General features: G+C 35.5%; 2 protein-coding genes and 1 pseudogene across 2 annotated transcripts; all 3 read left to right on the plus strand.

Annotated features, from left to right (window-relative positions):
- Positions 1-1643: 1643 nt before the first annotated feature.
- On the plus strand, positions 1644-4755 carry LOC132293508 (pentatricopeptide repeat-containing protein At3g53700, chloroplastic). Its single transcript, XM_059791028.1, has one exon. It carries the CDS (start codon positions 2002-2004, stop codon positions 4321-4323), a length of 2322 nt encoding a protein of 773 aa, XP_059647011.1. The 5' UTR covers positions 1644-2001; the 3' UTR covers positions 4324-4755.
- Positions 4756-7521: 2766 nt separating this feature from the next.
- Positions 7522-9033, plus strand: LOC132293511 (mitochondrial uncoupling protein 5-like; annotated as a pseudogene).
- A 128-nt stretch (positions 9034-9161) lies between these two features.
- Positions 9162-16406, plus strand: LOC132293509 (UNC93-like protein 3). Its single transcript, XM_059791029.1, has 10 exons — positions 9162-9603; positions 9759-9922; positions 10607-10670; positions 10765-10878; positions 11014-11058; positions 12363-12613; positions 12730-12820; positions 13497-13609; positions 13724-13847; positions 15950-16406. Exons 1-10 carry the CDS (start codon positions 9451-9453, stop codon positions 16133-16135), a joined length of 1305 nt encoding a protein of 434 aa, XP_059647012.1. The 5' UTR covers positions 9162-9450; the 3' UTR covers positions 16136-16406.
- The last annotated feature ends 306 nt before the right edge of the window (positions 16407-16712 follow it).

The raw sequence follows: 16712 nt of genomic DNA on the forward strand, positions 1-16712 counted from the left end.
CTAAGGATACAAAAAAAAAAAAAAATTGTTTATGTGAACAGTATCCGCGAGCACTATTCCCGAGGGAACAGTGCCCAGGGCAAAAAAAAAAAAAAAAAAAAAAAAATTAATAATAATAATTTTACTGTTCAAGTGAATAGTACCCCCGCATGCATTATTCCCTAGGGAATAGTACCCAGGGTAAAAAAAAAATCACATTCCCAAAGATAGACGGGCAAGCTTGGGAATGGGGCGTAACTGATAGGGAAAAATAAACTTAACATACCTTGACCTAACGATAGAGGCAATTAAGTGTTGACCAGCCGCCAGGCCTCTTTCGAGGTTTGAACGATGATATTTTCATTGGATAAGAATGATAATATTTGATAATGAAAGATGACATGGTTCAACAGGGTAAGAATAACCTTGGCACAATTTGAGGAAATTAAAGGGGTAAATCATATCTTTGACAAATCTGGCACCAAACGGATCTCCTCTGATCCCGCAAATGAATTGAGGGAGAGCGACTATAAGGATAAGATCTTACCATTCAACAAAGGTACACACAAAAAACTCCTACTAGAACGATTACGATAGAAATTCTTTCTCTAGAAACTCCTACTAACTTGATTGTCGGAGAGTCAACGGTCGGCACTACACCGGTGTTTGACTTAGCCGTCTTTGTTTTGCAGGAAACAATGTCGTACCAGGCTGCGGCGAATTTTAACCCCAACAAATAATAATAATTTTATTTATGTTTATATATATATATATATATATATATATGAGATAAGAGAAAAAAAATTATAACAACCAAATTACGATCATGTTTTTTTAAATAGATGGAACATAGTGAAGTAATAATTTATTCCTTTTAATTGTTGAGGACAATTCAGAATTATGAAACTATCACTTAAATACTCTCCTTTTCTATCCCCAGTAAAAAAAAAAAGGAAAAAAAAAAAAAAAAACAAGTCATAGTTTTGATTTTTTAATTAATTCTTTGTAACTTTTTGGATGTAGATCAAAGCATCAAAATCATAAGCATGAGGAAAAATTCATAATTTTAATCATGAGAATGCATTTGAGATAAGAAGAGATGTAGTATTTTCTTTTATGTTGAGAAATGCATAATATTTGATATATAATTTAAGATGCATAAAGTTATACTAGTACCATATTTTTTATTTTTAAGGAAAAGATATTGGTTTAATTTTTTTAGATGAAAGAATTAAGCATCTTAATTTAAAAATAAAAAAATAAAAAAAAGAAGTAATAACAAAATGTAATTTATTTGAAATATATGTATTGGATCAAAAAATCATTTTAAACGTTTACATTTTTAAGAAGTTGGAACATTTATAAAGTAAATAACAAAAAAAAAAAAGAAAAAAAAGTAAATAATATAAATTTTTTTTTTTTTTCACTTTTTTTAAGCACAAATTATTCGTAAGGATAGATTGGTTTAATTTATTAAATTATAATATTAAAAAAGTCTCCTAAATAGTTAAAAGGTAATTTAATGGATTTTTCATATACAGGAATCTTTGTGCATTTTTTAAACTTTTAAAGGATGTCTTTGTTTAACAAAAGGAGGTGAGTTTTCTATGAATGTACTTTTTGCTGATCCTCAACCGTGGCTTTACTTTACCTTATAAGTTAACATAGCCATTAGAGTAGTGGTTTATCCGTTGGGAGGAGAAACGCGCATTTTCTCGAGAAGGTTATATTCTTCATATATACTAAAATTTTCTTCATAGCGATTTTAGTTATATGTACTAATTCCGAGCTTGAATTGTTGTTTGTGAACATCGCGAGTAAACTCCCGACTTTCCTTGTATAATCGGTAACTTCCATTTTTTTTTTTTTTTTGTGAAAAATCCTAAATTGGGTTGTTCTAATCTTATCCCATTTTTAGACAGTCTGGAATTATATTACAAGTTTTTGGGTTGTTCTAAATCCATGCTATTCCTAGACAGAGTGAAATTGTATTGCATGTTACATGTTTGCTGAATTGCGTCAATGGCTTTTTCTTCATGTCTGAAGTGTCATCCTTGGAGTCTCCCCCAAAATGTAAAACACCAACATCCTCTTTCTTCCCCTCCAAAGCTCTCAAAATTTGTTTCTTTGGCCTCCACACGACACCATGAAAAGCTTGCTTCAATCTCAGTTTCAAGTTCACCTTCTCTCTCTTCCCTTTCCGTCTCTCCAACCCATCAGCTCGCACCTGATTTCACCCCGAAGGATCTCATCCACGCCCTCCGTTGCCAAATTGACGAAACATCAACACTTAGTCTCTTTGATTGGGCTTCAAAACAGCCTAATTTCACTCCCACTTTGTCCATATATGAGGAAATTCTTCGAAAGCTCGGAGAAATGGGATCTTTGGACTCCATGAGACTTGTGTTGGAGGATATGAAGCATTCTCGGTGTGAGGTTACTCAAGGTACTTTCTTAATTTTGATTGAAAGTTTTGTGAAATTGGATTTATATGATGAAGCTACTGGTGTTCTTGATATGATGGAGGAAGAATTCGGGTTGAATCCGAGTACACATACTTATAACTTTTTGTTGAATGTTCTTGTTGATGGAAATAAGTTAAAGTTAGTTGAAACTGTGCATTCAATGATGTTAAGTAGAGGAGTCAAACTGGATGTTTCGACTTTTAATATATTGATCAAGGCTTTGTGTAAGGCTCATCAGGTTAGGCCGGCTATTTTGATGATGGAAGAAATGCCCAGCTATGGATTGTCACCTGATGAGAAAACTTTCACAACGATAATGCAGGGTTATATTGAGGAAGGAAATTTAGATGGTGCATTGAGAATCAGAGAACAAATGATAATTGCTCAATGCTCTTTGAGCAATATATCAGTTAATGTTTTGATTCATGGGTTCTGCAAAGAGGGTAGGGTTGAGGACGCTTTGAATTATGCACAAGAGATGTCTCTAGAGGGTTTTCGTCCTGATAAATTTACTTTCAATACTTTGGTGAATGGTTTGTGCAGGGCGGGGCATGTTAAGCATGCTCTAGAGATCTTGGATTTAATGCTTCAGGAGGGGTTTGATCCAGATATATTTACATATAACACTTTGATCTCTGGACTGTGTAAAGTGGGTGAAGTGGAAGAGGCCATGGAAGTTCTCAATCAGATGCTGTCAAGGGATTGTTCCCCAAATACCGTCACTTATAATGCTCTGATCAGCACCTTGTGCAAGGAGAATCAAGTAGAACAAGCCACTGAACTTGCTCGTGTTCTTACAAGCAAGGGAATTTTACCCGATGTCTGTACATTCAATTCTTTGATTCAAGGTCTTTGCTTGACCAGCAACCTTAAAATTGCATTGGAGCTGTTCAAGGAGATGAAAAATAAAGGGTGCCAACCTGATGAATTTACTTATAATATGCTAATTGACTGCCTTTGTACTAGGAGGAAACTGGAGGAAGCTTTGAGCCTACTGAAAGAAATGGAATCAAGTGGCTGTGCACGAAGTGTAGTGACTTATAATACTCTAATCGACGGGTTCTGCAAAAACAATAAAATTGGAGAAGCAGAAGAGGTTTTTGATCAAATGGAACTCCAGGGTGTTTCAAGAAGTTTAGTGACGTACAACTCTCTTATTGATGGTCTTTGTAAGAGCAAGAGGGTGGAGGAGGCTGCTCAACTTATGGATCAGATGATAATGGAAGGACTTAAACCTGACAAGTTCACCTACAATTCCCTGCTCTCTCACTTCTGCAAAGCAGGGGATATAAAAAAGGCGGCAGATATTGTCCAGACCATGACTTCAAATGGGTGTGAACCGGATGTTGTCACCTATGGGACCCTAATTCAGGGACTGTGTAAAGCAGGTAGAATTGATCTTGCTAGTAAGCTCTTGAGAACAATCCAGATGAAAGGAATGGTTCCGTCACCACAGGCTTACAATCCAGTGATTCGAGCACTCTTCAGACGGAAGAGAACAAAAGAAGCCATGAGACTATTTAGAGAAATGGAGGAGAAGGGTGATCCTCCTGATGCTATCTCATATAAATTTGTTTTTTATGGGCTTTGTTCTGGTGGGGGACCCATCGGAGAGGCAGTTGATTTTGTAATTGAGATGACTGGAAAAGGATTCATACCAGAATTCTCTTCATTCTTTATGCTGGCTGATGGGCTTTGTGCTTTATCCATGGAGGATACCCTGATTAAGCTCATCGACTCGATCATGAAGACAGCAAACTTCTCAGGCACTGAGGTATCCATAGTAATGGGTTTCCTCAAAATCCGTAAATTTCAAGATGCACTGGCCACCCTTTGGAGTATCTTGAATAGCCGAAAGCCCAAAAAAGGTTATTGGTGAAGATGAAAGGTGCTACTGACATTACAATCATCTTTGGGGAAGCAGGGGCTCAAAATAACAAGGTTCGGTCCTCGAAAGGGCAAGTTGGGTGATTTGGAATTCAGAGTTTTCTGTCATTCCACTGGATGATGCAGTTTGAAATATTTGAGTTTTTAAAGAATTCAGTGGGAAATATATGACAGGTGCAGAACATTTAAATTGTTGTGTCTTTAGTTCTGGCTGGCCTTGCCTATTTCCAAATGCAGTCTCTCATAATTCTGTTACTCTGTGTTGTGCACCATCATATTTTATGTTTCTAAGATTATAAATCATGAAAGCATGCCATAATGATTCCATGATATTGTACTCTAAATATGCTCATGATGTGGGATTACCTTTTTTTATTATTCTTATTATTATTTTTATCTAATCTTGATTAGGTGATTGCTTGTATGTATCATGCTGAGCTACTAGAGGCTACCCTTACCTGAAACACGTTTGTTTTTCTTCAACTTGATTCCCGAGTGATTTTCTCTTTGGCATAAGTTTAGGAACAGTTAGTTGTTCCATCTGTTGCCTATAATATGGGCACACTTGAGTATTGACTATAGTACTGTTCATATCAGCTGATAAGGAAGATTAAAGGATAAAGAAACTCTAAGATAAGAATAATTGCTACTCTTCCTGATATCTCTCCTAAGTAGTGGAGCCAGTCTCATAACTTAACACCAGTATTCTGCTATAAAGGAGTGGTCGATCAACTCAAAAGTCAAAAATACAATACAAAGTACTCAAAAGATATCAAAAATAAAATACAAAGTAGTTTCTTTGATATACAATTGTCAAGTACTAATTTATGTCCGAGTGTACCTGGCTGGCAACTATGCTAGTTCCACTCTCGATCACCTCCTCTCTTTTCTGATAGGAAAGACGTTTATCATGCATAATTTTGCACCAACATTAGCAATCATATGCAGTCTAATTGTTATATTTTGTGACAATAAACTGGATTGCGACCAAAAAAGAAAAAAATGAATTAAAAATGTACAAGCACGGTAATTCTTCTGTTGCAAAGACATTTAAAAAGTAGTGTGAGCATAGCAGCATTTCATTAGAAGAGATCGAATCATGGGGATAAACTTTCGGTTTAACAATTATAACTATAAAAGGGGCCCGGGTGGGGATACCCTAGGTTATCCATAATAATGGAAGACTTAAACTTGACAAGTTCGTACAATTCCCTGCTCTCTCACTTCTACAAAGCGGGGATATAAAAAGGCAGCAGATATTGTCCATACCATGACTTCAAATGGGTGTGAACAATGTTGTCACCTATGGAACCCTAATTCAGGGACTATGTAAAGCAGGTAGAATTGATCTTGCTAGTAAGCTCCCGAGAACAACACAGATGAAAGGAATGCTTCGGTCACCATAGGCTTATAATCCAGTGATTCGAGCACTCTTCATATAAACGGAAGAGAACAAAAGAAGCCACGAGACTTTATAGAGAAATGGAGGAGAAGGATGATGCTCCCGATGCTCTCTCATATAAATTTGTTATTTATGGGCTTTGTTCTGGTGGGGGACCCATCGGAGAGGCTGTTGATTTTGTAGTTGATATTCACACCAGAATTCTCTTCATTCTCGATGCTGGCTGATGGGCTTTGTGCTTTATCCATGAAGGATACCCTGATTAAGCTTGTCGACATGATCACGAAGACATCATGTATAAATTGTTGCATCTTTAGTCCTCTGACTGGCCTTGCTTATTTCCAATTGCAGTCTCTCAGAATGCTGTCACTCTGTGTAGTGCACCCACATTTTTTTAAGTTTCTAATATTATAAATCATGAAAGCAGGCCCATGATTTCCATGGTATTGGACTCTAAATATGCTTATGTTGTGGGATTACTTTGTTTATTTTCACCTAATCTTGATTAGGTGCTTAGTTGTATCACGTTGATATATTATTAACGCAACACCTACGTGAAAGGTATGTTTTACTTGATTCTATATATATATATATATATTTTTTTTTTTTAATTTTAAATTTTATCATTGTACTTCTCTTTGGCATAAGTTTAGCAACCGTTAACACCCACGACAAACTGATCATGCCGCGGAAGACATTATGATGATCAACCATTATCATTGTATTCATATGAGCGAATAAAATTTTATTTTATATTATTTTTTCTGGTGTGTTATGTGCAGGTAAACTTAATTAATCATTGGCAAAACCATAAGTTAAAAGTGCTTCAATTGGTAACTAGATGTTGCCATATTGCTAGTAAGTAAAGTTGTTTGAAACAACTCTTAATAATCTGATTTTTTATGGAAGAATGAACATCAGAAGAGATGCAAGCATACTGATTCATCTGCTGCAATGACATTTTTTTTTTTTTTTTAATTGGATTTTCTTTGGAGAATTAGCTTTGTTTTTAAGATTATAGTTGTAATTTGTTTTCTAATAGTAACTATTAATTAGTCAATATAAAAAGATAGTGGATTTAAAGGGCTTGTTTATGCATGAGAAAGGTGTTAGATACATCCCAAAACAATTCTAAAAAATGATGATTATATTTACATATGTTGTTCTCATGTTTCATGCAAATTAAAATTTGTTTATTATATTATTAGGAAAAGTCAAAACGAAGGGAATGGATTATTTTTAAAAATTGAAAATATGCATTGTTTTTATGTAATGGATTCAAGAAGCACTACTTTTAAAACCGAAATTGTGGTATTTTCTCTGCTTTGAGTTCCCGAAGTAATTGATGCAGTTGCCAGAAAAAAGAAAAGAAATGAAATAGAACTCTATGTAAAGTAAAAAATTGGATTTTGATGGTTTTATTCTGAATTTATTTATTAATTTTTTTAAAACAGTATTCTGAATTTATTGGGCAAAATCATGAGATTTCATGTCATAATTACTCATAATAATTTCAAAATTTCTAAAAAATATATATATATATAATTTGTATTAGTTTTTTAAAGGGCTAATTTCGTAAAAACCCTATTATTTTCTAATTTTGATCCTGAACCTTCAATTTATTTCAGAAAGCTTCATATACTTTCAAAAAAAATATCACATTGCCGCTAATATCCGCAACTCATTACTCATTTATTGGACGGTAAAATGACAAATTTGGCCTTAATATTTAATTTTAAATTAAAACTTAAAAATTAATTTTTAAAATTACAAAAATACCCTGTAAAGATGGGGTTGTCTTCTTCTTCACCCCTTTCTCTCCGTAAAACTCTCACCTCTCTCTTGTTGATTTTCATGAACACCCATAACACTCAGATTCTATCTCCTCCAATTCATTTTCTCGGCTGGGAATTATTCAAATTTTCTGAGAAAATCTGACATGGGTGTCAAAGGTTTTGTTGAAGGAGGCATAGCTTTGATCGTTGCGGGCTGTACCCTCACCCACTTGATCTAATCAAAGGTTCAAATGCAACTCCAGGGCGAGAACCATGCCTCAAACGCGAATGTCCAGATCCGGCCCGCGCTCGCCTTCCAGAACGCCTCTTCAAACAACATCCGCGTTCCTCAGCCCCCTCCGGTAGCACGTGTGGGCCCAATCGCCATCGAGATCCGGATCATCCAACAAGACAATATCGCCGCCTTATTTTCCGGTGTTTCCGCCACCGCCCTCCGCCAGACTTTTTACTCCACCACCCGGTTGGGTCTGTACGACATCCCTAAGCAAAACTGACCCACCCGAACACAGGTAACATGTCCCTTGTGCGCAAGATAGGCGCCAGCGGAATCGGCGTCGGTGTCGGCAACGCAGCCGACGTTGCCATGGTCAGCGTGCAAGCCGACGGGAGTCGCCCGTCGGCTTAACACCGAAACTACAAGAGTGTAGTCGACGCAGTTTCACAGATGAGAAAGAGCTAGGGAATCGCTAGCCTGTGGCGCGGATCATTGCTTACGGTGAACTGCGTAATGTTGGTGACAGCATCACAGCGCGCGACCGAATCAAGGTTCAAACTATATCGAAAAAGATATCACATCCTATTTTTAGGTTGAATCTAACAAGTGAATCTAGGTGAGATTTTGAGAGAGATAGAAATGGGGGAAGAGGAGGAAGAAGATAGGGGTATTTTTGTAATTGTAAAAATAATAATTATATTTTTTATTAAATATTAAATATTAAATAAGAAGGTCAAATTTGACATTTTATAACTCAATTAATGGGTCAATAGGGATGACAACGGACCGGGGCGGGGCGGGGATTCCATTCCCCATTCCCATCCCGCTACATTTTTCATTCTCCATCCCCGCTTAAAATTTTGCCAGAATCTCCATACTCGCTCCCGCCCCCGCCACTTTATCCCCATCCCTGGCCTCATAATTTTTTTTATTAAAAAAAAAAACATATTTTTTCTTATTTTTATATATATAATAAATCTAATTTAGTAATAAATTATTATATGTAGGGATATATTAGTAACTTCACACTTAATCGGGGCGGGTTTACCTCATCCTCGGTCCCGGTGAGGATTTATAAATTGGCCCCATTCCCATCCTCATTTAGCTAAAAGGATTCTCATCTCCGCTATAAACGGGGCGGGGAGGGGCCTAGCAGGGATAGGGAATTTGCCATCCCTATGGGTCAAACACATAGGGTTAATGTGATTATTTTTTAAAATATTATGAGTGTTTTTAAATAAGTTGGAAATTTATGATAGGAATGAAAATTTTAGGAATTAGGATAAAAAAGTTTCGACTTCTTAGGACCAAAAAGCCACTGTCGAAGTTGAGGAATAAAAAATGAGGGACAAATTATTAGATGGCCACCATGTCAATGTGGCTGACCATCTAATAATAGTTTCGCTCTGACGAGCACCACTATTCCCTTTATATTTTCTCACAAACCAAACAGAAAACTAAAAAAAATGCACTTCTCAAGCACCCCTCCTTCTTTCTCTCTCAACGCCTTCTGTCTCATCTGCAGATTCTTCGATACTTTCCACAATTTCTAACTCTTCCGCTTGTCCACTACTCCATAACACTCTCGCCGGCACTCTCTTTTATACCCTACCATCCATTTCTAGAGTTTAGATATGTATAATATTTGTATATATATATCTCAACGTTGTGTAATCTATTGAATTGAGTCTTGTGCTCTCAAAAGTCATGGATGAAGAAGCACCGTTGGTAGTTGAACCCTCGCAAAGTCAAACCCTAAAGGAGAACCATCCAAGAGATGTCCATCTTCTGAGCTGGGCGTTCTTGTTGATTTTCTTGGCCTACGGTGCTGCTCAGAATTTGGAGAGTACCGTCAATACTGTCAGTTTTTTACTTCGGTGATTCTTGCTCTTAGCGTTAAAGTTTTGGATGCTAAATTTCCTTTTGATTTTTTCCTAATTCTTTGAGAATATACTGAAATGATATATATATATATATATATATATTTGCTGATTTTGAGATTTGATTGGTTTCAGGAGGATGATTTGGGGACGATTTCACTTGGGATATTGTATACTTCTTTTACGTTTTTTTCATTGGTTGCTTCACTAGTGGTTCGTGTGCTGGGGTCCAAGAATGCTCTGATTCTTGGGACTACTGGGTATTGGTTGTTCATAGCTGCAAATTTGAAGCCATCCTGGTAATTAGTTTCTCTTTGTTGATAGATTAAACTCAGTAGAGTTGATGAGAAGCCTCTTTTTCTGGGTTTTTTTTAGATACAATTAGGTTGCAGCCTGTAGCTTGTGTGTATGTGCGACACATTGGATGCCTAAAGAGTCGTGAAATTTATAAAAATGAGTTCTATAGATCGGAATCAAAGCACTCTCTCACTTGATTTTTATTTTTTTGTTAAAATATAGAATGACAAAATTACCCCTCAAAAGTGGATTTTTATGTCGGTGTTCTGGAATTTGTTTGTTCTTTTCATTTTGAGGAATTATTTACAAAAGCTATAATAATTCAATATATACATCTCTTGTACTTCTGTCCAAAAATAGTGAGCTGTATGTTACTTATCAGAAAAAAAAAAAAAAAAAAAAAAAAAAAAGGAAAGAAAGAAAGAAAGAAAAATAAAGTGAGCTTTATTCTCTTTTACGGATTCATTTATATAAAGTTTGATTTGTTTAAGGAATCAAAAATATGGTGGGTTTGTGTGTGTTTTGTAACTTTTGTTTTTGTTGTTAGACTTCAAGATAGTTTAAATACAATGCAAACAGTTGGGTTCTAATTTCTCATGCATATGCGATAATGTGTAGAAGTTGCTATTTCTTTATTAATTTCATGAAGTTTTATGTACTTAAATTTTTGATGATTTTTCTTGTAGGTATACCATGGTGCCAGCTTCCTTGTATCTTGGGTTTGCTGCTTCAATAATATGGGTTGGACAGGTTCAATTCCATCTCCTAAATATTTCAAATTTTCTATAATTGATGGTAACCGAAGCTAATAACTTCTTCCCTAACCTTATTATGGGCTCATCAGGGGACATATCTTACTTCAACGGCACGCAGTCATGCAAATGATTGCAACTTGCATGAAGGTACTGTAATTGGTAAATTCAATGGAGAATTTTGGGGAATGTTTGCCAGTCACCAGGTGCAGCATTTAATTTTCTTCTGGAAATTTTAGTTTGTTTGTTGTAATAAAATGCATTTAAATTGTGATTACTTATCACATTTATAGTAGTTGTGATTCTTTATAACAATTTTTACTTTGTGCTAATTTTTGCAGTTCGTTGGAAATCTTATCTCGCTTGCTCTGTTGAGAGATGGAACAGTATGTGTGCATATGATTCCAAGCTTTGATTTGTGTGCTCAATCTCTTTGTTTGTAATGATTTATTTTTCTTATTACTAAATGCATCCCACTGGAATGATTGTGAGAACTTTAATACAGTTCCTTTTGCTACTGTTATGCAATTATATAGCTATTAGGCAGCAATTGAAAAAAAAAAAGGTTCTGACTTTCTGATAAAAAATTTCAAATTTGTTTTGCGTCTCTCTGCATTCCTATGAGCTCTCTTGGGTTCATTTGAAAATATGCAAACTTATTTATTCTTTTCAAAGATTTCCTGAGTCTTTGGGCTAACCATTGTCTTTTACGAATTTTTTGAAATAATTAATTAGTTTATTCTAGTGGTCAACTGAAAATATGTGAGTTAGAAGCATACTCATGGGTAACCAAGGGAAAAGTATTAATGTGGTTTGATTCTATCACCAATTTTACAAATTGATGGCTATAGAACCGGCTGGTCCTTGATGGACTGAGAAGAATTAACTACACCCGTCAGCTGATTAAATCATAGATCTCCATGTGATTTCTTAGATATCCACCACTTCTTTGCCCTCCCAAAGAAAAAGAGATATAAGTTAAAGGAAAAGAAATAAATAAAAAAAAAAACACATTGCCGACTTCTAAATGATTTCGGAGGTGTTTATTGCAATGGAAAATATTATTAACTTTCGGAGTCTTGACACTTCAGGTTTTAAACTGGTCTGCCTTGTAGGAAGTGCTTTCGATGCATCTTCTTGCCTAGACATCATTTTTGTTTTTTTTATTTTTTGTTATTTCTTTCTTTCTTTTCCCTTTTTGTTTTCTTGAAACACAGTGGTGAGTAGTTGGATGAGGGTATGGCCTTAAATAGGGTGGAATGGAAACATAGGATTCATGTAGCCATCCCCAAATAATTGGGAAAAGGTTTGGTTGTTGTTGTTGTACAGTGGTGAGTAGTTGCCCAACTCGTGCCTAAGCATCATGGCCTTTGAGGGTTGAACTTTTAAGTGCATGTAATTTTATTAAGTAAGATGGGGAATATGCAAAATGAATTTGAATGCAATCTTGATTCATTCATCCAAATTCAAATGTTGTCTGTGTTAGAAACAGTTGTATGAGACTTTTGGTCCCTTAACTCGCATTGAAATGTCAATTTCAGTCCACATACATGACAAGAATATATACATGTTAACTGTCCTTTATTTTGGTTAATTTTAAGCAATTGTATTCTTTCCTACATCATAATTTATAATTTCATATTCTTTAAAGCGCTGCATATGATTTTCTCATTCTCTCACATTTCTGCAGGGGGGTAGTACCAGAGGCACTACTATCCTTTTCATTGTGTTCCTTTGCAGTATGACCTTAGGTACCATACTCATGTGCTTCTTACATAAGAAGGATGGTAAGGGTGAGGAGGGACGATCCAGTTCTTCTGTCAGTTTCTATTCTTCCGTGGTTTATCTGTCAAAGTCTGTCATCACTCCATTGTTTGATGTACGAATGCTTTTGATCATCCCCCTTATTGCATATTCAGGCTTACAACAAGCATTTGTGTGGTAAATACATGATCAAATTATTGTAAATATTTTATTGTAGTCCATTATGATTTTGTGCACTAGTTGCACCAATTTTTTTTTTTCTATTGAGTGTGGATCATGTTTTTTCATTTTAGGGCTGAATTCACCAAGGATGTTGTTAAACCTGCCCTTGGCATGTCTGGTGTGGGTGGTGCAATGGCAGTGTATGGGGCTTCTGATGCAATAGTAAGTATAATAATGCAGATATGAGTAAATTCATATTGCCTTTTAAAGTACGTTTTATCTGTTTCAGATATATCAATTTTGGACAAGGCGATCCTTTTCAGTTCTTTCATTTAGATGAGTTGGAAAAAGTAATAGTAAAGTTTGAAACAAGCGACCTTCACCTCACCAGCCACCACCCTTACTTCTATAAGAAAGGAAAAAGAAAAGGGGGCGAAAATAACGTTACAACTTGGACAAATTTAGTAGGTTAACCTAAGCCCAACTCAAGTTATAGACGTTTCAATTCAAGCCCAACCTTAACCTTACACCCTAGCTACCTAACCAATGTTCAAACACGAGTGAGATAAATCGGGTTGAAAATCATGTTGGATTACTCCTATGCATAATTTAGATGTGTTGTGCTTTTCCTATGGTCTTATTTTTCCAATGGTGTGTGCATTTAAAAGGCTAAAAGCTGAGAATAACTTTTTCCCAGCAATTTATCCTGTCATCATTAAGGTCATTCGTTTGAAGGAATTGTTCAATTTTGATGTAGTCCAGTAGATATCCTAACAACCCAAGCTCAGTAGCAGTCCAGAGGCTGAGAAAACCCTATTTGGTGTATAAGATATGCTTATTCGAATCATTGAGTTTTTCAGTCTGACCTTTTTCTTTTCTTTGGTTGAACTTGGGTCAGTGTTCACTGGTTGCTGGCCGACTTACTTCTGGTCTCAAGTCAGTCACTTTCATAGTTTCTGGCGGTGCTTTTGTTCAAGCTATTGTACTGCTCTGGCTTCTGCTTTTTTACAGGTTAGTTCTATTAGTTATCCTAAAATTTTGTAGAATCTGAAGGTTTCAAATACAATATATATCTGAAGCTGTTTTAATCCTTTCCATCCGTTGTTTTACTGTTTTATTGTGCAGCACAAGCAGTGGAGTTCTTAGTGTAATATATCCACTTCTCATGGCGACCATATTGGGCATTGGTGATGGAGTATTCAATACGCAGCTCAATGCTTTAATTGCAATGCTCTTCAAGAATGATACGGTAAAGATTTTTTTTTTTTTTTTTTGCTAAGCTTTTGTGCAGTCATTTTTTTTTTTCAATTCCTAATTAATCTCTGTAAAATCAATCTATTTCCATTCTAAGCCCTATGTGGCTCACTTTTAGATGGCAATTTTTTATTCCTTTAGTTGCATGCATCATATGTCTCTTGGTTATTTCTTCACCTAATCCATGGCTCATTATACCCTTGACATGTCAATATATACTCCATCTTTTCATGTGCATACTATTACACAATTCGAGAGTTATTGACTAATTGTTGCATGATTCAGTGCTTAACCATTCTAATTCAGTTATTATTTTGCATATATGCAGTGGAATAACTTTTTAATGTTTCTAATTAACCAGCCTATCTTTAATCAATTCCAGTTATGTCCTTTGTATCATAGATTATAGTTTGAGTGAAAAAAATTAAAACCAGCCAAGCTTTTTGGATCAGATTGTTATGCTCCTAATTTCCCCCTGGTCATCAATATTTATGATTGCACCAATAAGTGCTGAAACAAGTGAAGCTAAGAGTTTGTGTGATAAAACTATAAGTTTTAATACTGAAGTTGTAGTACTGAAAGCTCTAAGTTACAAAATAATATTTGAGGGAAAATTTTCAATTTGGACTTAGATTATTAAATACCTTCCAGTAACCTTGTTTAGTGAGTATTGAAAAGTTAGGTCTGAGACTATAAAAATTCAGATTCTCAGCCTTGCTATAGTTGGTGTCTCTGGGATTGTTTGTTATTCAGGGTTCTGTATCTTGTATTGTCTAGTCCTTTTGTATATATATATATATTTTTTTTTTTTTTTTTTTTGCCTTGTTATTTCTGTTAGCCTGTTTCTGGAAATGGGCCTTCTTGGCAGGCTCTGTTTTGTTGAGTTAGAGGGGCCTGTCCTGTTTCCTTTCTGTTTGTTTGGTTGTTAATAATATGTTGCTTAGGAATAATTATAATAATGGTAATAATAATAATAATAATAATAATAAAAATCGGATACTTCATCCTTCTGAAATGAAAGAAATTTATTGAGTGGTATTTGTTTGTGCATTATCAATTGCTCTTACTATAGAAAATAAGTCTCAATTGTCAGCGGTCAATAGGATGATCAAACAGTCCCTAGGATTTTGTTTATGAATGTATTAGTGGAAAAAACCAGTGGAGATGAAAGTCTTAGCTCCTGATTGACTGGAAGTTGGAAAACATTTTGTTGCTGACCACTAATTGCTAGGGGGTGATTAGTAGATGAAATTTTCATCTCTCTCTCTCTCTCTCTTTTCTTTGTCAAGAGCTATTCTGAGCAACTACAGACACAAGATAACAGCACATATTACTCTGTACGGCACTGCATCTAGTCTTTGTCAAATGAGGATTCCTAATTCTGCTGTGGACTATAGTCGGTGAGCTGTTAGTAATAGTGGACTAATAAGTTCTGTGTTCTGAGCTGCACATGTTACTCTTAGTTCATGTAATTTGGTAATTCAATCATCTTTTACTATGGTACACGGAACAACACAAAAATCTCCCTTTCGGTGGGTTAGCTCACAACGTCTCCTGCGTGTTTTCTTTATTCCCTAAGCTATTTTCTTCTCTTTTTCTGCCTTATCCGGACAACACCATTGCAGGTTTCTACTCCCAACATTTGCCAAGTGAGGATTATATATTCTGTTGCAGATTGTAATTCGTGAGCTGTTATTCTGAGTTGCAAGTTAGGGTTTAGGAAAAACTAGATCAACCTTCTGTGTTGGTTTTAAGCAGCTGATTCAACTTGGCTGGTATTTGAGTCAACTTGCTGGAGTTTTGGCCCTTTTGGGAAATCTTGACCAAGTCTTCACTTATAGAATAAGTGCTAGAAACATTACAAAGGACACCAATAGCTTGAACTCATTTTGAGAAGCGGGGCGCCTCATTTGAAGTACACACTTAGGCTTCGCGCAGAAAAGGGTTTAACCATCATAGTTTTGGCTTCTGTATTAAATATTTATTTTTATATTTTAGACAAGTGGCTTCCATTCTGTGTTATATTCTTGTTATATTAGTACGAAGGACTCCTGCTTTACTTAATTACACTATCATTTCGTATTATTTATGTGACAGGAAGGAGCATTTGCACAACTCAAGCTTTGGCAGAGTGCCTCAATAGCAGTTGTGTTTTTTATTAGCCCGTACATCTCATTGCAGGCGATGGTGGTGGTTATGCTTGCCGCTCTGTTCGTTGCAGTGGTTGCATTTCTGTTCCTAACTCTCAAGGTAGAGAGTGCGCTCTCCTCTAGCGCTTCTTGATATTTAGGAAGCAGGAATGTAATAAATTTTGCTTCCAAGGCAAATATTATTCATGTCTTTGTGTGCTCATAGCCTGTCGTATGTATCACTGCATATTCTTTGTAAAAAGAACTGTGCCAAGTCAGCTTGTATATCATTTTTTTCAGAGTTTCTCCCTCATTAGCTTCGCTCCCATTCAATTCAGGATTGAGATTGTCAATTAAATCCGTCAATATAATACAAATGTATGTTTTTTAATACAAATAAATCCGTCAATATAATTATGGTTGTAGCTGCTGGATTTCTTCTAGTTGTCAAATTATTATTTTTTGGGAGTCTAATCTGTCTATACCGAGATTGTTAGGTATTTGTCTATATTTAGTGGTTTTTTTTTTGAATTGTTTGCTTCTCGCCATAGAAGTCAAATGAAAGAAGCCTCAGTTTTCAGATAAATGTTGCAATAAACATTTGGAAAATTATTAGATGATTGTGACTTCACTGATTGTATAGATATTTTGAATTCATATTTTAATTCCATTATATTGGAGTTAAAAAAATCTTCACAAGTGACAAGCTCATCATGCCAAAATTAAAAAAA

Source organism: Cornus florida, unplaced genomic scaffold, assembly GCF_030987335.1.
Source record: "Cornus florida cultivar Cherokee Brave unplaced genomic scaffold, ASM3098733v1 CherokeeBrave_3.0.0_Hap2_Chr02, whole genome shotgun sequence".
NCBI lineage: Eukaryota > Viridiplantae > Streptophyta > Magnoliopsida > Cornales > Cornaceae > Cornus > Cornus florida.